We start from the raw sequence: 22482 nt of genomic DNA on the forward strand, positions 1-22482 counted from the left end.
CAATGCATGTTTGTGGCTTACCCTCCTTGTGAAGGGTGTCAGTGATTGTCTTCTGGACAACTGTCAGTTCAGCAGTCTTCCCCATGATTGTGTAGCTTAGTGAACCAAACTGAGAGACCATTTTGAAGGCTCAGGAAACCTTTGCAGGTGTTTTGAGTTGATTAGCTGATTGGCATGTCACCATATTCTAATTTGTTGAGATAGTGAATTGGTGGGTTTTTGTTAAATGTGAGCCAAAATCATCACAATTAAAAGAACCAAAGACTTAAACTACTTCAGTCTGTGTGCATTGAATTTATTTAATACACGAGTTTCACAATTTGAGTTGAATTACTGAAATAAATGAACTTTTCTACGACATTCTAATTTTTTGAGATGCACCTGTATATTCCTCACTTTAAATATAAATATGCAAAAAAAAACTTCTAATAATATATCAGTTTATGCAGCAGAGATGATCGCTATTCAGATAGCTTTACAGTGGGTGGAAGAAATCCAACCAACAACAGTGCTAATCTGTTCAGATTCATATTCTGCACTCACAAGTATACTGAGTGGAAAATCAGAATCTAGACAAGATATTTTATTAGAAGTACTGCAAAGTTTGTACCGAATACGGCAACTGAGAATTATAGCAGGATTTGTATGGGTGCATGCTCATGTTGGAGTGGAAGGGAATGAGGTAGACAAGGCTCTTAAGCACACAAATATTGACATACATATACCCTTGAGTAAATCTGAAATTAAAGGTTTAATTAAAGTAGCTGTCAGAAAGATATCGAAAGAGAGATGGGATAAAGGTAACAAAGGGTGACATTTGTATAATATAAATAAACAAGTAGGACATGTAAGAACTGCTTATGGTAATAGAAGGGATGATACAGTTATATCGCGATTGAGAAGTGGACACTCTACTCTTAATAAATCACTCCAGATGATAGGAAGACATGAATCTGGTCAATGTAATCATTGTGGACTTCCAGAAACTGTAGAGCACATGCTGATTAAATGTAGGGCATATGAAAGGGAAAGAATACAGTTAGAAGAGGAATTAAAATCTGCCGGCATTAATTCTATGACATTACAGAATGTGTTAAACAGTTCTCATAAAGGTTATAGAGCTCTTATTCATTTTCTGAAAAGAACAAATTTATATAATAAAATATAGGTAGAAGTGGTTTTTTTTTTTTTGAATGAGCATTTCCCTTGATATCATCGCCTCACACTCCATCCCAGTAGGTGGCGGAATATGCACCAAAAGCTGGTTTGCCAACCGCCATTAAACACAAAAGAAGAAGAAGCACTTCCACAGTGTTACATCCTGCAAGGATACACATTTGAAATGGTCCATGGCTTGATACTTTACGTTTAAAATAATCTCCCAAATGTCAGCAAAATGAATTACATGCCAGGGACTGCGAGCCTCATCGATGTGTTAAACAGTTCTCATAAAGGTTATAGAGCTCTTATTCATTTTCTGAAAAGAACAAATTTATATAATAAAATATAGGTAGAAGTGGTTTTTTTTTTTTTGAATGAGCATTTCCCTTGATATCATCGCCTCACACTCCATCCCAGTAGGTGGCGGAATATGCACCAAAAGCTGGTTTGCCAACCGCCATTAAACACAAAAGAAGAAGAAGCACTTCCACAGTGTTACATCCTGCAAGGATACACATTTGAAATGGTCCATGGCTTGATACTTTACGTTTAAAATAATCTCCCAAATGTCAGCAAAATGAATTACATGCCAGGGACTGCGAGCCTCATCGAGGACATTGATAGTAAGTTTACTGCAAAAGAATTGAAAAAGTATTTGAGTGAATTCACCCGCTGAGACACACAGCTAGCGTTGTGTAATGATGCTCGCCTAGCATCTTTGAGCTTTTATAAAAGTCACGTTGGTGGTAACGTTACATGTTTAAGATAAAAATAGAAATCCTGTCCTGTTGGCTCTTGTTCCGCAAGATGGACTAGTTCGCATGAATAATAATCGCCTCAGTGCAGATGTTCGTATGATCATATATAATAAACTCATGGGGAAATATTCAAGTTCAACAGTATTGATGTGACTGACGATGCTTTGATTTCCCCCTTGTTAGAGAAACACCTTGTTCTGCTTCGCGACGGAAGAACATTGATTGGGATCCTTAGAAGTATAGATCAGTTTGGTATGTATAGAGGCCTGACCTTGTTAACTTGCAAGGAAATATTGCATTATAGGCATTCCACTGTTTGGTGTTTGGGTGAAGGTCTCAATAAATAAAATATAATTCGATGTGTACTAATAATGTGATGTGTAGTTTACTCATGTCAGTCCATACCTGTATGCAAAACAGGAAAAATATATTAATTAATTTATTTTGCCTGTACAGTAAAAGTCAATGGGGTCCAATGATGTATGGACCCCAACGTTCTTCAAAATATCTTTTGCGTTTCGCAAAAAGAAAGTCGGTACACATTTGTAACCACATGAGGGAGAGTAAATGTGACCCTGGAGCACAAAAGCAGCTGGGGTATATTTGTAGCAATAGCCAAAAATACATTGTATGGGTCAAAATGATTGATTTTTATGCCAAAAATCGTTAGGATATTATGTAAAGATCATGTTCCATGAAGATATTTAGTAAATTTCCTATCGTAAATATATCAAAACTTCATTTTTGATAAAGTAATATGCGTTGCTAAGGCCATTTGGAGGAGCTTTAAAGGCGATTTTCTCAATATTTAGATTTTTTTGCACCCTCAGATTCCAGATTTTCAAATAGTTGTATCTCGGCCAAATATTGTCCTGTATAAATGTATAAATCTTTTGTGGTCCAGGGTCACAAGTGAGAAAAAGAAATGTAAGTTTTGGGTGAATTAAGCCTTTTTAGACCAGTAATAATGTGCAAAGGAAATTGACAATATTCAGTACTGTAAAATGTACCATTATGTTTCAACCGTGAACTTGTTACATTATTTTTGTTTTTCCACAGCTAATTTAGTTTTGCATCAAACTGTTGAACGTATTCACGTTGGTAAAAAATTTGGTGACATACCTCGTGGGATATTTGTTGTCAGAGGAGAAAATGTCGTCTTGCTTGGAGAAGTAGTAAGTACATGTTCATTCTGCCCTTGGAAGGGTTTTATGACTTTGTGTATGAAGAAGCAACATTTCATGAAGGCAACCAATCATAAATCTTGCCACTACTCACTGAAATGTAACCTTGTGCTATTTTTTCCTTCCAGGATCTGGATAAAGAGTGTGATCAGGTCCTCCAGAGAGTTTCCATTGAGGAGATCCTGGAGGAACAGCGGACAGAACAGCAAGCCAAGCAAGAGTCAGAGAGACTGAAGCTACAGGCGGTGAAAGAGCGAGGCTTATCCATCCCTAAAGCTGACACGTTAGATGATTTCTGAAACAACTTTGTTTGTTTGTTTTTTTTGATGATTTTATTTGTTTTATTGGGTGGTTTTGTTTGATTTGAGACGACATTCTGTCCTGAAATCATTCTGTCCAATGATAGAGGAGTGAGTCTCACGAGATTGTGACTTCAAGATTTTGTTTCACTAGTTGCTGTAAAGTCATGTTTTGAGAATCGCCCACCATCTGTGTTTCTTTTATGGCAGATGCCATAGTGAAATGTAGGATGGAGCACCAAACTGAAGCACTTGGCCTGTTGGCTTTTAGTTTAAACAACAATAATGGTATACAAGAAAATAAGTTTATTTCGGTGTTCACTATGTTATGGATATGACGCTATGGTTATTAAGTTGGTATATTGTGTAAAATACATGAAATATTTTTGTTCTATTAAACCTATTTTTTACCAATGAAAATCTACTTTTCTTTAATTTTTCACTCCACTTGCCTCTGAGAAACCACATTTAATTTTGATGTAAAATTATGTTTGATGATTAATCTCCAAAAGTGTTTTTAGAAGCCAATAAACAAGGTTTTAAAATGTTAGAGTGTATTTACATTAGATGTTTGAATAGGACAATAATATTATTTAAAAAAAAAATTATAATTATTATTATTTGTTTAATCTTCCATATGGGTTTAGTATATACTTGAACAGTAGCCCAATTAGGATTTTCATGTGAAGCATGTTCTTGTATTAATCGGCAGCTAGGGAGTGATTTTGCCTTTGTTCTGTTTTGAGGCAAGAAGTCTCAGAGAGAAGGACATCACAGATTAAAGCTTGTTAGACACAAGCTAAAATGGCACAGCGGTGTTTTCACATAGGCTACTTAGAAGAGGGCCATATCTACAGTGAATATATTACACTAAATTGCAGATTTATTACAGTGAGTCTAATAATTTTGCCTACATAAAATGCGGTATGTGAAATAGTTTACATTTAGAAATTGAACTTAGAAAAATCATGTTTGTAGTGCAGATCATACAGTTTCTTGAGAATATGTCAAATGTAGAGCATTGTTAAGGGGTAAATTCCCTAAATTTCACTTTATTGGATGTCCATTATTAGTTGCTAAAGTTTCAGAGAAAATTCGGAGTGGGATTCGAACCGGGTGAGGTGAAATGTCCGTCCACTCCTCCACGATTCCACTCCGGATTTCAGTATGTGCATTGACAAAACGTCTCGGGTTACTTATGTAACCATGGTTCCCTGAGTAGGGAACGAGACACTACGTCCTCTAGGGGTCGCTATAGGGAAACCTAGAGGACGCAGGTCGAAGTTCCCATGAAAGGGAACGTCTCAGGTGACTTATGTAACCATGGTTCCCTGAGTAGGGAACGAGACACTACGTCCTCTAGGGGTCGCTATAGGGAAACCTAGAGGACGCAGTTCGCAGTTCCCATGAAAGGGAACTTGATGCATTGGTTTTGGCACTATTTTCGCTGACAAATAATCAAAAATATATGTACTAAAGGGTCAAATTTTTATCTGAAATGTACGTTTTTTTTGTTGTTGTAGTTTTTTTTTTACGTTTTTTAATGAATCGATTTATAAAAACGATACCACAAATCGCATTTGTGTTGGTCTGAATATCATCAGTGATTAACTTGGCATTTATTGTCGAATCACAGCGGTGTTAAAAGGCATATTGCTTAATTCTAGTTTATATACTTATCCCGTTTCTGCGCGGGAATGGATCTGTAGCTACATTCAAAGTCCTAATCAAAAGTTGCTCAATTAGCCTAAGTACACAAAACTTATAATCGCCATCACTGCGTCCTCTAGGTTTCCCCATAGCGACCCCTAGAGGACGCAGTTCGCAGTTCCCATGAAAGGGAACTTGATGCATTGGTTTTGGCACTATTTTCGCTGACAAATAATCAAAAATATATGTACTAAAGGGTCAAATTTTTATCTGAAATGTACGTTTTTTTTGTTGTTGTAGTTTTTTTTAACGTTTTTTAATGAATCGATTTATAAAAACGATACCACAAATCGCATTTGTGTTGGTCTGAATATCATCAGTGATTAACTAGGCATTTATTGTCGAATCACAGCGGTGTTAAAAGGCATATTGCTTAATTCTAGTTTATATACTTATCCCGTTTCTGCGCGGGAATGGATCTGTAGCTACATTCAAAGTCCTAATCAAAAGTTGCTCAATTAGCCTAAGTACACAAAACTTATAATCGCCATGCAAATGTAACGTTGAGTAAAAATGGCCACCGTTTAAATCAAAACAGGGTGTAATTCTTCTCATTTGCTATTTATTGGCCTTGACTTTGAATCCCGGGCTATCCCAATTTTTATTGTTGCGCCCAGCGCCGACTGAATGAGCTGCTATCAAATATCCTTCGACAGCCATGCATGCTTGCTCTCAGCGCGTGCGTCACAGCTGCATTAGACACGCCCCTTCCAAACGCTTGTTGAATAGGCATGACAAGGAAACATGACAAGCGCTAAAGATGAATCTCATATACTGTTATAACCGCACGCATCCCTTCGCCATTTGAATGCCGCTGTACACCTGACCGGAGCCACGGGGAAAGCCGCTTGGGACCCAGCCAAAAATTACAACTGAAAGCAGAAACCCAGCCCTGCTGCGATTACGCACCGAGAGAGGGAGCACGCTGATAGTGACAGCGGCACTTCAACAACTAAACTCCTCTGTGATCAACCGTGCGATACTTGATCCGTTTTCTGCCGTGCACCCTCAGAGGATGTAGACCCCGGCCTGCCGTCTCTGACATGTCGCCAGTGGCTCGTTTGAACAGGCAATGCCTTCCTCGCGCGTTTTGTGGCGCAAACTACAGCAAGCGCACGCGCGCGCCAGCGATTCGTTGCTTTACTTGTCTATACGTGTGTTGGTAGTTTAAAATGCCTAGGTTTTTGTTTTAAATACTTTTGTACGGACGGAAAAGAGCGTGTTCGGCTGGGAGGCGCAATAAGGAGCTCTAGCTACTCTTCGGCTTCCACGGCAATACGACGGAGGGGTTTTTTGATGGAGCTGGAGAATATTGTTGCAAACACGGTTCTCCTGAAGGCAAGAGAGGGTGAGTACGGGAAAACTACCGCGGAAATGTGATTTATCGTGCTTGAATCTCACGTACTTTGCTCGATTTGACCGCTGCTCGTGCGCCTATCGTGATGGTGTAATCTGGATTTATCCTGTAACATTGTTTCAAACACCTCCAGCGGTGCTTTCATCTGTAACCGACCTCAGAACGCCAGCGTCGTAGTGCTGTTACATTGTATCGTTTGACAGTTGGTACGTGTTACAGGGTCAGACGAAGGAAAACATCAGCCTCCTACATCCGTTTTACGCGTCGTGCTTTTTAAAAATACAAGACCACAAGCTATATTCGCTGTATGCTACGTTTTCACTGAGGTGGGCTACATAACGTGAGCTGTGTGAGAGGAAATGGTAGATATGTTACAGCTGCCACCTTTTCAACACGCGCTGCTAGTTAACATAAACGCAGTAGGAACCAGGTCAACCCGTTTATAAGGCGATGTGAACGACGCTTGTCTTCGTTGCCACCGATACCACAATAACCGCTGCTTCCTTTGCTGGTGTTTTGAAACATAAGGCCTCGCCAGACGACCACTATTCCGCTATCCTGAAGGGTCGTCTGAAGCTTGGTTGATTCAGATTGAGCTAGATGTGAACCAGAACCACAATACTAGGGTAGATAGATTGTAGTTCCAGTCGTCTTTTTGGCAGACATTGAATGGCATTATCATAGCAGCGAGATATTGCATACAATAAAGCAAAGGTTTTAATTGGACATTTTCCCCACTGTGACATAATCCGTGTGAAAGTACATTTAGCTGTAAAAACGCTGTAAGTGTTTTTGGAAAATGATAATGGAAAGGCAAGAAATAGTATATTCTTCTTATTAAGGTTAGTTGTACTACAGTCCTGTTGTTTTGATTTCAGCAGACCTGTTTTAGAGATGGGGGGGCCTATTTTCTGTCTGTACATTTCAAAAGTAACAATATTCTATTCACAATTCACACTTGCTTAGAAAGTGAATCTGAAGTGAATCACTTCTTGTATCTCTTTTGAGCTGCGGTCACAATCCACCGAGTCATTCAGATTTTGCTGCTTTGCAGTTTGCCATGATCTTGATCTCCAGCTACATCTCGATGCGTCATTCAGCTTGCTTCTCAGGGATCCTTCAGAGTTCAGTCTTGACATTGTTCAGTGATCGCAAAATATGGAGCCGGCGAACCTGGTTAGCCATAGCTTCCACAAACGTTTTGCACTGTTGTGTCCGTTAATTGCCCAAATTCTCCTGTGGCCTGGAGGCACAAGGTGATGTGTTCAGTTCCTGTGCTCTTTGTTGCCCTTAGCCTGGAGTTTACCATAAATGACCAGGTTTTGACAAGTGTAAGATTTACAGTCTACCTCGCTATGTTGTTGAACAGAGGGCGCTAGGCTAGGCCAGTAACATTAGCTGCCTTCCTGGTCGCTGATGTAACTGAATAATGTAGAGAATTTCTAAAATGAGAATTCATGAGAGAAGCTTGGTTTATTCTTATTTTCCACACCTCCAATAGAGTTTCTCTCAAAGGACAGCGGGTTCAAGTGCACATAGTTGTTGAAGGGACGTTTCACAATGCTTTGTACAAATATTGAAAAAAGCCTTTTTACGAACATGTTTCACCGTCCTGCTCTTAATACAAGTAGACACATTTTTTTAGTTCAATAAGCTCACTTATGGTCTTGTTTAGTAAGCTTATTCCAGAAAAAGTTTTCGAATTTTTGTTTGGTTTTATTTTTACCTAACTCAGTTCTTGCTATGAAAATAGCCTCAGTTGCTGACATGTCATTAAAAACTATACTGCTACTACTAGTACTGCTACTACAAACATGTTTCTTGTCTTGCTTCTGCTTTTCAAGTTTTGCACATGGAGTGAACATCAGGAAATCTGTCTTTTTAAAGTGGTCTTGTGTTTATTGATGTGTGCAGGCCTATGTGTGTAAGAGAGCGCTTGTTCAGTGAGGGTCTGCTTTGTTTGTTCTTTGTCCATGTGTGTGTGACTGTCCCCCCCATTTGTTTATCGCGCCGTGTTTGGAGCAGAAAATGAGGCACAAGGCACGCAGACTCTCGTCCAAATGTTCGACTAGCAGCAGATAACAGGAAAAGCAGAGTTTATAGGCCACACAGTCTGTTTACATGGCTGAAGCCAGGCTTCCGAAATCATTAGAGAGTCCGGCCAGAGCCAGCCAGCCCCAAACTAAACAGAAAACCCATCTACGTCTGTTATGATGGTCTGCTCGGAGATTGAACATATTCAGGCGTAGACGTCACGTTGGCATTGAGAAGGTAGGCCCTTGAGTGTAGTCGTAATGCGTACTGATTTGAATTTTGATTTCTTTGAGTATTTTCAGTTATTCATGTAGCCTGCTATAAAGCTAGTGACAGATCAGCTAATTTGAACTTAGAAGACATGATGCACTAAAGCACACTACAATTTGGAAGCCTGTTTCCGCCTCAGAGTGAAATGTAAAATTGTTAGTTTTGAGAGTTTACCAAAAGTGGTAGTCGCAACTGTGGCATACAAAGTCACAAGTATGAGAGAGAAAGATCTGAGTTTTTGCAAATGCAACTCTTTCTTGTTACTGTTCCACCTCAGAGTAGAATATGAAATGGGTAATTGTGACGAAGTTTACTAAAAGAAATAGTTGCAACTTTGACATGCAGTCGCAATTTTGAGATTAAAAGATCTGAGTTTCTTGCAAATGTAACTTTATTTCCTGTTATCATGATAAATAACACTAATGCAAATTATATTACGGAAGGCCGTTCCACCGCAAGAGTAAAATGGGTAATTGTGAGAAAGTTTACGAAAAGAAACAAACTGTGAGATACGTGGTCGCAATTATAGATATAAAGATGTAAGTTTCTCACAAATGCAGGTATTTCCTGCTACTGTGCGAAGTACACTAATTCACACAATAATACTGAAGCCTGTTTCTAACTCGGAGTAAAAAATAAAATGTGTAACTGTGAGAAAGTTCACAAAAAGAAATAAATGAGCAAATGTGAGATACAAAGTTGCAATTATGAGATAAAAAAAAATCGTAGTTTCTTGCAACTTTACTTCCTGTTACCGTGAGATATACACTAATGCAAACTATATTACAGAAGGCTTTCCACCTCAGAGTAAAATATAAAATGGGAAATTGTGAGAAAGTTTGCTTAACGGAAGTAGTCACAACTGTTAGGCTAAATACAACATTGCAATTATGAGATATAAAGATCTGTTACTTGCAAATGCAACTTTGGTTCCTGTTACTGTGAGAAATACAGTAATGCACACTAGGGCGGGGTAAAAAATATCAATGATTCTCATTTTTATGGAACGATATCGATTCTTAAATCCCAAGAATCGATTAGTGTAGCCTGTTTTCAGTTAATGGACGGAACATTGAAGGGCACCTCCCATCCAATAAATCGCAATCGGCATTGTGCTTTGGTACTTTTAATATGAAACAGTGTCAAATTTCAAATTCTGTCCATTGTATTGCAGTATTCAAACAATAAATGGCGTTTTGGCACTGTTTGATGTGGAGTGACAGATCGCTGTAGCGCCTCAGTTCTACAGACGCGGTAGAGCTGATCATCTGCTCCACATTAATACCAGCTTCAGCACAAAATAAACATGACTAAACATCCGAAGGTAAGTTAAAAGAAAAGAGTACAGCTTTACAATCCGTATCCTGTCTCATGTAATCGCTCAATCTGCGTTTCAGCCATGCAAAGACGTCAATATAAAGTCTTGTAAACAATGTCACGTAACGTCACATTTACCTCAGAAAAAACATATTCGGTGACCATAAACTCATTAGTCAGATAGAAAAATAAACTGTAGAGAGGGGTATTTTGCTAAATATATGCACCATGTAACATTCATTATAAATTTTACTGTTCTTCGATGTTTAAGTTATTTTTGAATAAATATTTATATTTCAAATAAACAAATTGAAGTAGAAATGTTATTATGTAATTGTAACTTTATTATATTAAAAACTTCATTAAGTGTAATTTTAACAAATCAGTCAACTTTAACCTTCAATATTATAGTAATGTAGCACCAACTGACTCATGAATATTTTACAGCATTAGTTGAGAAAATTTGGCATGTGCTGTACCTGATATATATCCAAAATAATCTGCAACTTTACTTCCTGTTACCGTGAGATATACACTAATGCAAACTATATTACAGAAGGCTTTCCACCTCAGAGTAAAATATAAAATGGGAAATTGTGAGAAAGTTTGCTTAACGGAAGTAGTCACAACTGTTAGGCTAAATACAACATTGCAATTATGAGATATAAAGATCTGTTACTTGCAAATGCAACTTTGGTTCCTGTTACTGTGAGAAATACAGTAATGCACACTAGGGCGGGGTAAAAAATATCAATGATTCTCATTTTTATGGAACGATATCGATTCTTAAATCCCAAGAATCGATTAGTGTAGCCTGTTTTCAGTTAATGGACGGAACATTGAAGGGCACCTCCCATCCAATAAATCGCAATCGGCATTGTGCTTTGGTACTTTTAATATGAAACAGTGTCAAATTTCAAATTCTGTCCATTGTATTGCAGTATTCAAACAATAAATGGCGTTTTGGCACTGTTTGATGTGGAGTGACAGATCGCTGTAGCGCCTCAGTTCTACAGACGCGGTAGAGCTGATCATCTGCTCCACATTAATACCAGCTTCAGCACAAAATAAACATGACTAAACATCCGAAGGTAAGTTAAAAGAAAAGAGTACAGCTTTACAATCCGTATCCTGTCTCATGTAATCGCTCAATCTGCGTTTCAGCCATGCAAAGACGTCAATATAAAGTCTTGTAAACAATGTCACGTAACGTCACATTTACCTCAGAAAAAACATATTCGGTGACCATAAACTCATTAGTCAGATAGAAAAATAAACTGTAGAGAGGGGTATTTTGCTAAATATATGCACCATGTAACATTCATTATAAATTTTACTGTTCTTCGATGTTTAAGTTATTTTTGAATAAATATTTATATTTCAAATAAACAAATTGAAGTAGAAATGTTATTATGTAATTGTAACTTTATTATATTAAAAACTTCATTAAGTGTAATTTTAACAAATCAGTCAACTTTAACCTTCAATATTATAGTAATGTAGCACCAACTGACTCATGAATATTTTACAGCATTAGTTGAGAAAATTTGGCATGTGCTGTACCTGATATATATCCAAAATAATCGATATTTAATCAAATCGAATTGGTAATCTTCCCTACGTTTTTCCCATGAACATCTTATTTCACTTGGAATAATTATAGTTTGGAGGTGAAATAAACAGCATGTTTTTGTAAATGACGTGGACAGTTGATTTTCAGTGCATTTTCTGGACAACTAGTCAGTCTTGAGGAATTATTTATAATAATTTTTCCATTTGTTATGCGTCCAGTACACTCCAATCACATGCATTTATTATATATAATTATTTAAAAGTTGAACTTTATGTGCCATTTGAAAAACTGAGATTCAAATAGTTGAAGAAAATCTTCAGTAACTAGTTGATTGTTGCATAACTATTTAATCATTTTGACCCATCCTGAATTAGTAGATTGTTGCATTATTAAGTCGACAGCATCAACATGGAACATTAACCGAGAGCAGGCCTGTTAACCAGGACCTTAGGTCATTTTTTTTCTTTGGCAACCTCTCATGGAAGTAGCATTGTGTTGGTGTCTTTTCAAAGAATGAGTGACTGACTACATGTCTAAGAAATGGTGAGGGGTGAATTCCTAAGCAAGGCTGTAATCCGACCCTGGCCTCCTCTGACAACTTAGGCGATGTGGAGTGCACGTCGTAACCCATGACGACGGCGGATGAGGGGCTCTCCTTCCCATTCAAGAAGTCTGGAGCTGGCAGACCACTCCGCTTCGCTGGAAACTGTGCCATGTGAAATCCTGAAGAATAAACGTCGTTTAGACCCATCTAAATGAAGACAGATGCAAAGGAGGAGGCTAAAGTACAGAGAGCAAAAAAAGACTGATAGTGAATGCAAGCCAGTGAAAGCAGAAAGAAAGAATTGAGAGAAAAAGAAATACTGCGTCATATATAAAACAAGGAACATTTGAGCTGCTGCTTCAGCCAGATGCTAAAAAGTTACGTCAAGTTAAGTTGTTCTAATGTTAAAACAGATAATATAATAGTATTTATAATAGATATATTTAAAAGACTTTCCTGTATGTGAAACAGTAGAACATAGTGCTAGCAACACCAAGGTCATGGGTTTGATTCTCAAGGAATGCCTTGTTCATTGCTTTAAACAAAGCTGTCTGTCAAATGTGGTTGCAAATCTCTAAATTAAACTTGATTTCTAGCGTTAAGAGTTGGGATGGTTGATTCTTTCTGTGAATCCGTTATTCATTTGAATTAATCGGTTTAAAAGATTCAAACACTCATTTGCATTATCACTCAGGACATTCACAGAACAGTCAGTATGCCAATTTTTTATATGTTTTAGTTAAAAAAAATTGTATCAAGTGCTATTCGTGCATATAGCATAAATGAAAATTATTAACATAATTTTTAGCTGTTCATTCAGTGAAAAGCTAAATATGCTTTGATTATTTTAAGTGAAACTAGATTTCTACTGTATTTATTCTACTGCTTGATCAAACAATGGCTGGTTAACTTCTTCCAATGATTTTGACAAGGAGAGGATTTTCTTTTTCCCTAAATTGCAAGTTGCAAATGTTATTACATTGGACTAAAACTTACTGATTGTGTTGACTGATTTTAGTGATTCCCCCCCCCCCCCCCCCCCCCCCCCCCTCTCCCCCCTCTTGCTTCCCCCCACAAACACACATGCCCCAACTGCTTGATCAAACAATGGCTGGTTAACTTCTTCCAATGATTTTGACAAGGAGAGGATTTTCTTTCCCCCCCCCCCCCCACCAGCTTGTTACACATGTGGTGTTCCCAATCAAAAATGACCGGCCTACAAAAAATTGCTTATAAATTTCTCACTATGCTATATTATTGATCTGAGCTCATGCACCTCAGTTTTTTGAGTGAACATTGCCAAAATTGTCCACAAATAATGTTTTTTCATTCAAAAACAGAGGTGAATGAGCTCAGATCAATGACATACAACTGATCAGATAAAAAAGAAATGCTAAACCTGTGCTAAAAGGAAACAAGCTAAAAAAAAAGATTGAATCCAAGATTTGGTGATAATATAGCACAATGAGAGATTTACAAGTGTGGTTTTTTTATTTTTATTTAAGGTTGGTTATTTTTGACTGGGAATAGCAAATTAAGTAAAAGATTTTCTGCAAAGCACAAATGTTAATCATAAAATGAAGTAGTAATAATAAAATGAATAATACAATTCTCTTATTTAATTTTTTTTTTTAAATTGGTTCATTGCAATATCATACAGTAGGAACATCATATTGATGGGATATATTTTTTGACTGTCTTTTAAAGCCTAAAAAGTTTTGATGTCGCTCAGCAAAATCATTATTATTGCTCCAATAGGCCGGGCATACATATTTCTCAAATGATATTTTGTTAAACCATTGTTTATCCACACCCAGTCTAGCAGTGACTGTCACATTGGATGGATGTGCTATTTTTTTTTAAATTGGTTCATTGCAGTATCATACAGTAGGAACATCATATTGATGGGATATATTTTTTGACTGTCTTTTAAAGCCTAAAAAGTTTTGATGTCGCTCAGCAAAATCATTATTATTGCTCCAATAGGCCGGGCATACATATTTCTCAAATGATATTTTGTTAAACCATTGTTTATCCACACCCAGTCTAGCAGTGACTGTCACATTGGATGGATGTGCTGTGGTACCAGCAACACAAATATGTAGCAGAAGCGCTGAAGCTTGTGTTGGGCCGAGACTGATAGGCGTGAAAATTGAATTTGACTCATTGTAAATGGCCAGTTGGCTTGTGAGTGGACGTCTGTTGCCTTAGCGTATGTCATTTCTGTCTGATCTAATTCCACATGCTCAATATCCATACTAACTTGTTGACTGACTTGTGGCGTTGAGTACATTTAGAAGGAAAGTTGTGTCTGAAGTCAGAATTTAATGTTTTTCAGTCAAATACGCATGTATTAAGAGAAGATGGCACGGTGTTTGGAAATTGTATGTGCATCTTAAAATCTGGGAAAGAAATTAGTTGCAAAGATGTAAAGAGTGAGCTGTCTGTTTTTTTTTACATGACCTCTGCTCTCTAGGATGTGTCCTCCTCCAATAATCAGATATTGGCTTAGTTGTCTACCCATATTGTTTAATATTCTTAATGCTGCTCTTTTATGCAACACTTTATATGTTTTTAGGATGACAAAAAGTACTTTTTAAATGAATTTTTGGGATGTCTACTTCAGAGGTCTTTCAGCGTTCGTCAGTGTCAAAATGTTTGAAGGCAGGGTTTACGGTTTACAGAAACCAAACATGAATTTCAGCATGATGCAAGCAGCTAAACTTTTCGTTTTTATGTTTAACATTTTGATTTAATGTTAAATGCCCAACAGTGTTGCATTTCCAGTGAGGCAACATTTTTGGTACATTTTTGCCTTTTTTTAATTATGAATTATGCCATTTCGAATCTCAAATGTAGTCTATCTTTAAAATGATTCATATAATTTATTATTGAATGTGATAAGACAAGAAGCATTAACAGGCATTTTTGACGTATGAGGCATTCGATTAAGAGTGAATGTTGGCCAATTATAAAAGAAAAATGTAAATTGCAAACAGTTCTAATGGATTACTTCACAATAAATTCTAGTTAATTGACAGTTTTTCTTTCTTTTTCTTTATTCCCTTAAGTTCCTTTAAAGTATTTTCTATGTAGTATGAATGTGTGTAGTATGAATATAATCAAGATGTACTACATTCGTCATGTTGTCATTGTCATGTGTCATGTGACCTAAAGTACCAGCCAGTTGCGTTGCTTCGCTGCCAATCACAAATCCTTTCCCGTGGCCTAATGGCATAGTAAAGTGTCCATTGGATGAATCTTGCCAGAAATAGTAGGTGATCCAGAGACTTTTTGTCTACTGTTTTATAAATACTGTGAATTTGGACAATATTGAAGACATGGCTCTGGCTTTGCACAATATGGCTTCAAAAGAGTCATATTATAGTGCTTCGCAGTCTTTTAATGGTGCATTTTGGATATTGATTGCCAATTTTTATTGCAAACTTACATTGTGTAGAATAAGCCATGTCAATGTGAGTAAATAAAGATAGAATCTTTATTTTTGCGTTAGCTGTTTCTTTAAGAGCTGCTCACTGATATTGTAAGTGGTGAAGAGGTGCTAGAACTATAAGGAAAAGGAAAGGTCAAGATAGTGTGACCTTCAGCTGTCCTGGTACTCTTAGAATACATGGCTGGATGATTAGATAATTATTGGCCAGAGTTGGATTTTGACAGCCCTAGAAATACTGGACTGAAGTGCCATCTTGAAGAGAAAATAATCTGATATCAAACTGTTATCTATAATGTTAATGAATTTACCTGATTTTGTACAGAAAAGCTAAATAATGTTTCCTGTAAAAGTGTTACACAGGGAATTTAGACCTTTTTTTCTTCAGTTACCCATTTAGATGGTATCAAACATTACCACAACAGTCCAGAACGAACAACGTTTGATAAAACCAAAGCATGTCTCAACAGGTTATGGGTGCTCGTAGCTGACGTTCCACCATGAAGAGCAGCTCAGTGGTTGCCGAGTCACTGAGGCCATTGACATGAAGCTCGCGTCGGAGCAGCTGAACTTTTAACCACATTCTGTCCTGCTGAAGTGCAGGGGAGGTTTCTTTCACTTTCATCAAGGTTTTACAGGCTTTATTGCCCGTCCTCAAATGCAGTCTCTTGCTTTTTTGTGTGACGTAATGCAGTAAAGTTTTAAAAGCTCTGAGTGGAGAGACTCTAATGGAAGGGAAGGTCCGTCATCGTGAAGTCTGAACCTCGCCTTCAGCCCACTCACGCTCCATGAGAGCCTGCCTGTGTTTATGTGAGTGTGAGAGAAGAGCCAACTGTGAAATATTTAGTCTCGATTGGGACTGGCCGTAAAAGAAAATACCATGCATCCACCCTGTGTGTGTTCATCAGCAGCTTTTTTATTTTTGCCATTTGACTTATGGAGGTAAAAGTGGGAACGTTATGATTTACTCCATTAGTCGTGCACCATGCGGTCATTTTATGCCAGAGGACTGGTAGTACTAGAACAGGGCTGTCCAAACTCGGTCCTGGAGGGCCGGTGTCCTGCAGAGTTTAGCTCCAACTAGTATATAGAGAAAATTCCCCTTAATCTAGCTTACTGTAAATATTTCCTACTGTATACATTTAGAACAGCCTAGTCACGTAGAGCTGCACATGACTGAAAGATGCACATGAGAAAAATGACAAGCATTAATGCAAAATAATAATAATACTTACACGTTTTTTTGGAAGCTGTGAAGTAAAGTGTGTCAGATGCTTTGGGGTAAGCTGTGCCAGTGGCTCAACTAATAGTTATTTGGAGCTTAATTTTTTACTTTACCGGGCTGGTTTATGAAAATATTAACCCTATAAAGCCTAGTGTATCATATTTGATAAGCAAATTTCTATGGCCTCTAATCAATAACATGATCAAAACTTTGCTGAAAAACCTGTTGCACACAATCTACTTTTATATTCTTAATAATGTTTTAAGATGAATGCTTACTGGACTGAAGCTACATCTCGGTTTATTTGATTATACATCATATTTTAGAAAAATCATGTTAAAATATGATTATCAAATATGATACAAAAAATACATTCCTGGAGTTTGAGCTTCACATTCTCATCATTTCATACTATATAAAAGCATGATGTATCAAATATGATAATCAAGAAAAAAAAAAAATTCAGGTTCAGTTAGGGCTGCACGATTATGACAAAAATCATAATTGTCGATTATTCCCTTGAAATTGTAATTGCGATTATTAATTACGATTATCACAATTTACATTGAATGATGTTTATACCATTGTTTGATGCAACTGCATGCCATATTTTTATATGAAAATAAACAAGCTGAAAACACTCTAACTGAAAAACGTTTAGTGCTTTTCTATAGTATTAAGTCTCAAATGTCTACTATACATCGGAATGGTTTCTTCTTTAAATGATTAAAAAAAGTAAAAATATAAATGGTATTATAGTGTTATACTAAAACTAAAAATGGAAAAACCCTTAAGATAACATGTAGGAAAAAAAAGCATCTTAAGCGTGCAGAATAATATAAGTGGACTTGGAATGATTAATTGCCGCTTTGAACGATTACGTAATTGTGGCATCTGTAATTGTAATCGCGATTAGAAATTCGATTAATTGTGCAGCCCTAGGTTCAGTGAACTATTGCAATTATTTCATATGTCAGGTTTTTATAATAAAAATAAGACTTTGTAGGTTGTGCATTAGTGCATTTTTCCTATTGTTCATATTTTTATTTAAAATGAACTTTGTATTGTCTATGACATTGTCTAGACTATGACATTCTGTGGCCTTATACTGTAGATGTTTTCTTCTCATATCAGCTACTAGCTGATGTCCTTAAATATGATGGAAGTCATTTTAATACTCTTTATGTCATTTCTGCTTGAATAAAGGACAGCTTAGCTTAAAGTGGCTCAACTTACCGCGCTTTCCCCCCTATATATTAAAATTCTTAATAAATCAAAGGAACATCATTGGTGTTCACTACAGAAAAATGCAGATTCTGAGGTCTTCTAAAGCAGTCCCACATGACATTTCCATGCCGACTTTGGGGGAAAAAATCCTAAGAATTTTGTGGAGTGGATCACAAAATAGGACAACATTCTTATTGGTAGTTAAGAGCACAAAACAAATTCGCCTAAATATTTAATAGCCCATGAGGTGCGTGACTTGCGTGGGGCAGAATAACAGCTGTTCAAATTCAGGAGAAAACTACAAGGCCTTCTGCAGAGTTTCTTTCATTTTCCCTTTTGTTTTGGTTTCAATAAAAAAAAAGAGCCGACAGCACAAAACTAATTGCATTTTTGCTCACGTCATAATGAATGCTGCACTAAACTCCGAATGTTCAGCAGTGACGTGCCAGAAACCCCTGAACGCATCAGAAGAGTCAGGTGGCGTCCATGGGACGTTTATATGAGGAGCTCGAGGGGGAAGAGGCGGTGGTGTAGAGGAAATCAAGAACAGCTGGCGAGGAAGTCCGAGGCTCTGCGAAGAGTAGCGAAGACGCTTTGACCCCCTGTCCGAAACAACTGCTGCGAACGTGTTTCTGCGTCGCCGCTTTGAAGTTCGATAACGAAACCATGGGTCAGGTTCCTGCATGGCATTCCATACAACCATTTAACCAGCATCCCTGATTACAACAGGCCTTTATGTTCACCTGAATGACCTGTATGTCAGAGAAAGAATGGGGTGTAGAAGACATAATCAAACGCAATCTGCCTCTCCCTGATCTTTCGTGTCGGGACAGGTATCGGGAGGTTACCGGCCCCTCCTCCTCCTCTTTTTCTCTTTCGCTGTCTATTCTTTTCCCATGGACTTTATGAGATGCCTGGGTGACGGCATTGTGCGGCGTACTTTGAGTGTGCTTTCTGTGAGATGCTTGTGTGTTATGTAATTGTAGCACAAAGCATCCATGATGGCAGTCAGACCAGCATGCTTTCTCACATTCCATACCGGCGCTATTTATAGTGCCAAGGAGAGATGCAACACCTGGCTTAAGTCTCAGGATGTATTTAATGATTCCTGTGCAGTGGGACTGGTCCTTCACAGATTAAATAGACAGATTTACATGCTCACACACCCACACACACATGTACACTACAAGTACATATATTTTGTTTTCTCCCTTGCACATGTAAGTAACATGCAGACAAAAATACAAATCTGGCTTTGTGTTAATGGTTGGCCTAGCTGATGAGCAACTGTTAGGGGCCATTTTATAGGGTCAAGCCATTCAGAATGTAGGGGATTTTTTTCTTCTTCCATAAAACAGTGCTGAAACCATGGTCCCAATGGTTCATAAAATGCAAGTCAGTGGCTACAGTCACTTGTTAGTCAAAAAAGCATATGCAGGCAACTCTAAATTAATCCCTGTGGCTCCTGGCGATATACTGGGGTCTTATGAAGCGAATCAATCAGTCTGTGCAAGAAACTAAACATTTCAAGTGAAACAATATCAACAACTTTCTCTTAACGTGTAATTGGTGAACTAATAATTACTGGATGTAAACAGGATGTAAAGGAGCATATAAACAACTTAAGATACAGTATACAACATCCTCATTACGATAGGAAAGTATAACAAATGTAAAATATATTGTACGGAATCGTACGGTAGATATTACAAAACATTAGCAAGATAAGCAGCGATGCTAGCGGCACTTCCACGTGCGTTTCACGTGATGAATTAATGATCATAGAAACATATTTAAACTAGATATTACAAACATTAGCAAGATAAGCAGCGATGCTAGCGGCACTTCCACGTGCGTTTCACGTGATGAATTAATGATCATAAGGATCGCGAACCACCAAAAACATCACAGGCTTAATGTAGAAACAGATTTCAGCAGTATAAACATCCAGTATTACAAACATAATGTCATGGAATAAACTTATGTCGTCAGTAACTTTTGCCCTGCACTTAGCGATGCTGCACAGGTGGAAACTGCGTCACATTTTGTCCGCTCTGTACATTTACATTTACATTTAGTCATTTAGCAGACGCTTTTATCCAAAGCGACTTACAAATGAGGACAATAAAAGCAGTCAAAACTAACAAAAGAGCAACAATATATAAGTGCAAATGACAAGTCTCGGTTAGCCTAACACAGTACACGTAGCAAGGTATATATATTATACACACACACACACAAACAAACAAACAAAGAAAAACAAGTAGATAGAATAGAAAAAATAGAAATCTAGTTTTTAAAAAAAAATAAAGAATAAAAAAAATATAAAGTAGAATTAAAATAGAATAGAAAGTGTTGGAGTTAGAGGGTCAAATAAAGGTGGAACAGATGTGTTTTAGCAAGTTTGTAATTTTAATTTTTAAGGTTTGAAATTTTATTAATGAAGAATGTGGCAAAGTCGTCAGCTGTTAGAGTTGATGAAGGAGGGGGAGGAGGAGGAGGACAAAGGAGGGAGGAAAATGTTTTAAAGAGCATGCTGTATACCTAACCAATAATGCATCACTTATGCCAAACACGTATCATACTACAAGTTGCGTAGTGCATATTTACATAATACAAACTCTTACCAGATATAAAATAAAAGTATTAATAATAGTAAATAGTATTAAAGAAAAAATTCACAACATGCACTTTTACAAGTTGTTTGAACTGAAATGTGTTTTGGCAGTGTGTGTACACAACCACCCTATAATGATAAAAATCCACCCAGTGGTTTTTTGGTAATCTACTAAAATCTTTACCCCTTTCTCAAATCGAGCCGATCTCAGCCAATCTCAGATGCCTGTCTGTGTGACGTCACAGACAGGCATCACCGCCGGAGCAGATGCAGACAAGAATGACTTCTAACAAGCGATTTGAGGTGTTTTGTTGTTGGATGTAATAATGAACATAGCAGTCATCATTTACTCCCGACATCTGAGCCGCTGAACTCGCAGTGTATTACGTTTGTTTCTGAAGGGAATGCTCCCCCAATCTACATAAATGCGTCTATGTTCGCACAAATCATTCATGATCCAGCCTCATCTACAGAAGAAGTGAGTATAATATTTTGTAATGAATCTTTGCAAATCGCCTTTCCTAATGATGTGTTAATTAGCAAGTTTCACGATGAATGCAGCTAAAGTAAATAGTCTCTCTGAGAGCAGCTCAGAAGAGAGGGTCGGGGTCAGCAGAGCTCATTAACATTTAAAGGAGAATGCTACAAAAACAGCTTGATCTGAAAAGAGCTGTTTTTGACAGGGTAAAAAAGGTGGTTTTTTTACACTACCATTGAGAAATTTTAACTAAACTATGTTACAAACTTTTCATTAAGACCCTAAACAATCATATCAACTTGTGGAAAATGGGCATCCTATGACCCCTTTAATGCAAATACAATAAGCAATAGTTACGCTTGATTTAGCGGTGCAAATGAAAGTCTTGTTGAATTTCTGTGACCAAGCTGTTTAGTTATTTATGTTGAGTGTTCTTGATCTTTCAGTAAAAACAGTATTTGATAACACGCGGCCTGTGGATTAAATAGCTGTCTTCCTGTTGTTCTGTAATCTGATGCTGTTCATATCAAAGATCGGTATCGACAAATATTTGATGTCTTTGTAAATCTGTTAGAAGTGTAGTCTTTCCACCAATGTACCACTTGCATTTATCATTACCACAAACATCCTGTTTCATGTTTGACTATCATTGACTCAAAAAGGAAAATTCAGTCATAACTGGCTAGTCTTCATGCTGTTTCAAACCCATATGACTACTGTATGTCATCTGCAGAAGAAAAAAAAAAGATAATTTTTAAAGAATATCCTGGCCACTTGTGAAGCATTACAAAAAGGATGCAAAAGACCCATAACATTGTCATAAAATTAGCTAATTAAATTCTTTATTTTCAATGTTGATCTGTTCATACAGCTATTGTCCCTTCTTTTATTTAGAAGACAGGACAATTCCGGCATATTGCGCGTTGCACTTTGTCCCATTCAAAAGTAATATCAGTAATATCAATTCACCATCTTTGTATATCTAAAGTCTTTGATTATACCCATACAAGTAGGGCTGCACGATAAATCGCATGCGATATTTAACGCGCATCTTGTCAGTAAAGCCGGTTCTGTAATCAGCGGGAAATCTCCATCACCTGCGTGCGTTCACATTGCGCAGCATTAACTACACAGAGCCGTTGTTCACTGATTAGCTGCGCAAAACCATGTTCATATTCGCGAGATTTTTTGCGCACAGGTATCAAGCATCAAGCCTCGTCCATACTGTCAGATGTGCTCGTGAAGACTTGTGGAGCCGGGTGCGAGTATAAATGAGC

At 37.4% G+C, this 22482-nt stretch overlaps 1 protein-coding gene and 1 pseudogene across 1 annotated transcript; both read left to right on the top strand.

Moving 5' to 3' along the window:
* Nucleotides 1-1642: 1642 nt before the first annotated feature.
* Nucleotides 1643-3767, top strand: LOC107571959 (U6 snRNA-associated Sm-like protein LSm1). Its single transcript, XM_016258350.1, has 4 exons — nucleotides 1643-1784; nucleotides 2103-2171; nucleotides 2979-3094; nucleotides 3232-3767. Exons 1-4 carry the CDS (start codon nucleotides 1739-1741, stop codon nucleotides 3400-3402), a joined length of 402 nt encoding a protein of 133 aa, XP_016113836.1. The 5' UTR covers nucleotides 1643-1738; the 3' UTR covers nucleotides 3403-3767.
* Nucleotides 3768-5760: 1993 nt separating this feature from the next.
* Nucleotides 5761-22482, top strand: part of LOC107571961 (G protein-coupled receptor kinase 5-like) — a 55259-nt pseudogene continuing 38537 nt past the window's right edge.

Source organism: Sinocyclocheilus grahami, unplaced genomic scaffold (assembly GCF_001515645.1).
Source record: "Sinocyclocheilus grahami isolate Dianchi unplaced genomic scaffold, SAMN03320097.WGS_v1.1 scaffold1674.1, whole genome shotgun sequence".
NCBI classification, from domain to species: domain Eukaryota; kingdom Metazoa; phylum Chordata; class Actinopteri; order Cypriniformes; family Cyprinidae; genus Sinocyclocheilus; species Sinocyclocheilus grahami.

Bases quoted from the DNA above. Each gene is read 5' to 3' on its own strand.
- LOC107571959 (XM_016258350.1), top strand. From the start codon at position 1,739: ATGAATTACATGCCAGGGACTGCGAGCCTCATCGAGGACATTGATA. The intron at 1,785-2,102 runs GTAAGTTTACTG...CCCCCTTGTTAG, and splicing joins CCTCATCGAGGACATTGATA to AGAAACACCTTGTTCTGCTT. The intron at 2,172-2,978 runs GTATGTATAGAG...GTTTTTCCACAG, and splicing joins TAGAAGTATAGATCAGTTTG to CTAATTTAGTTTTGCATCAA.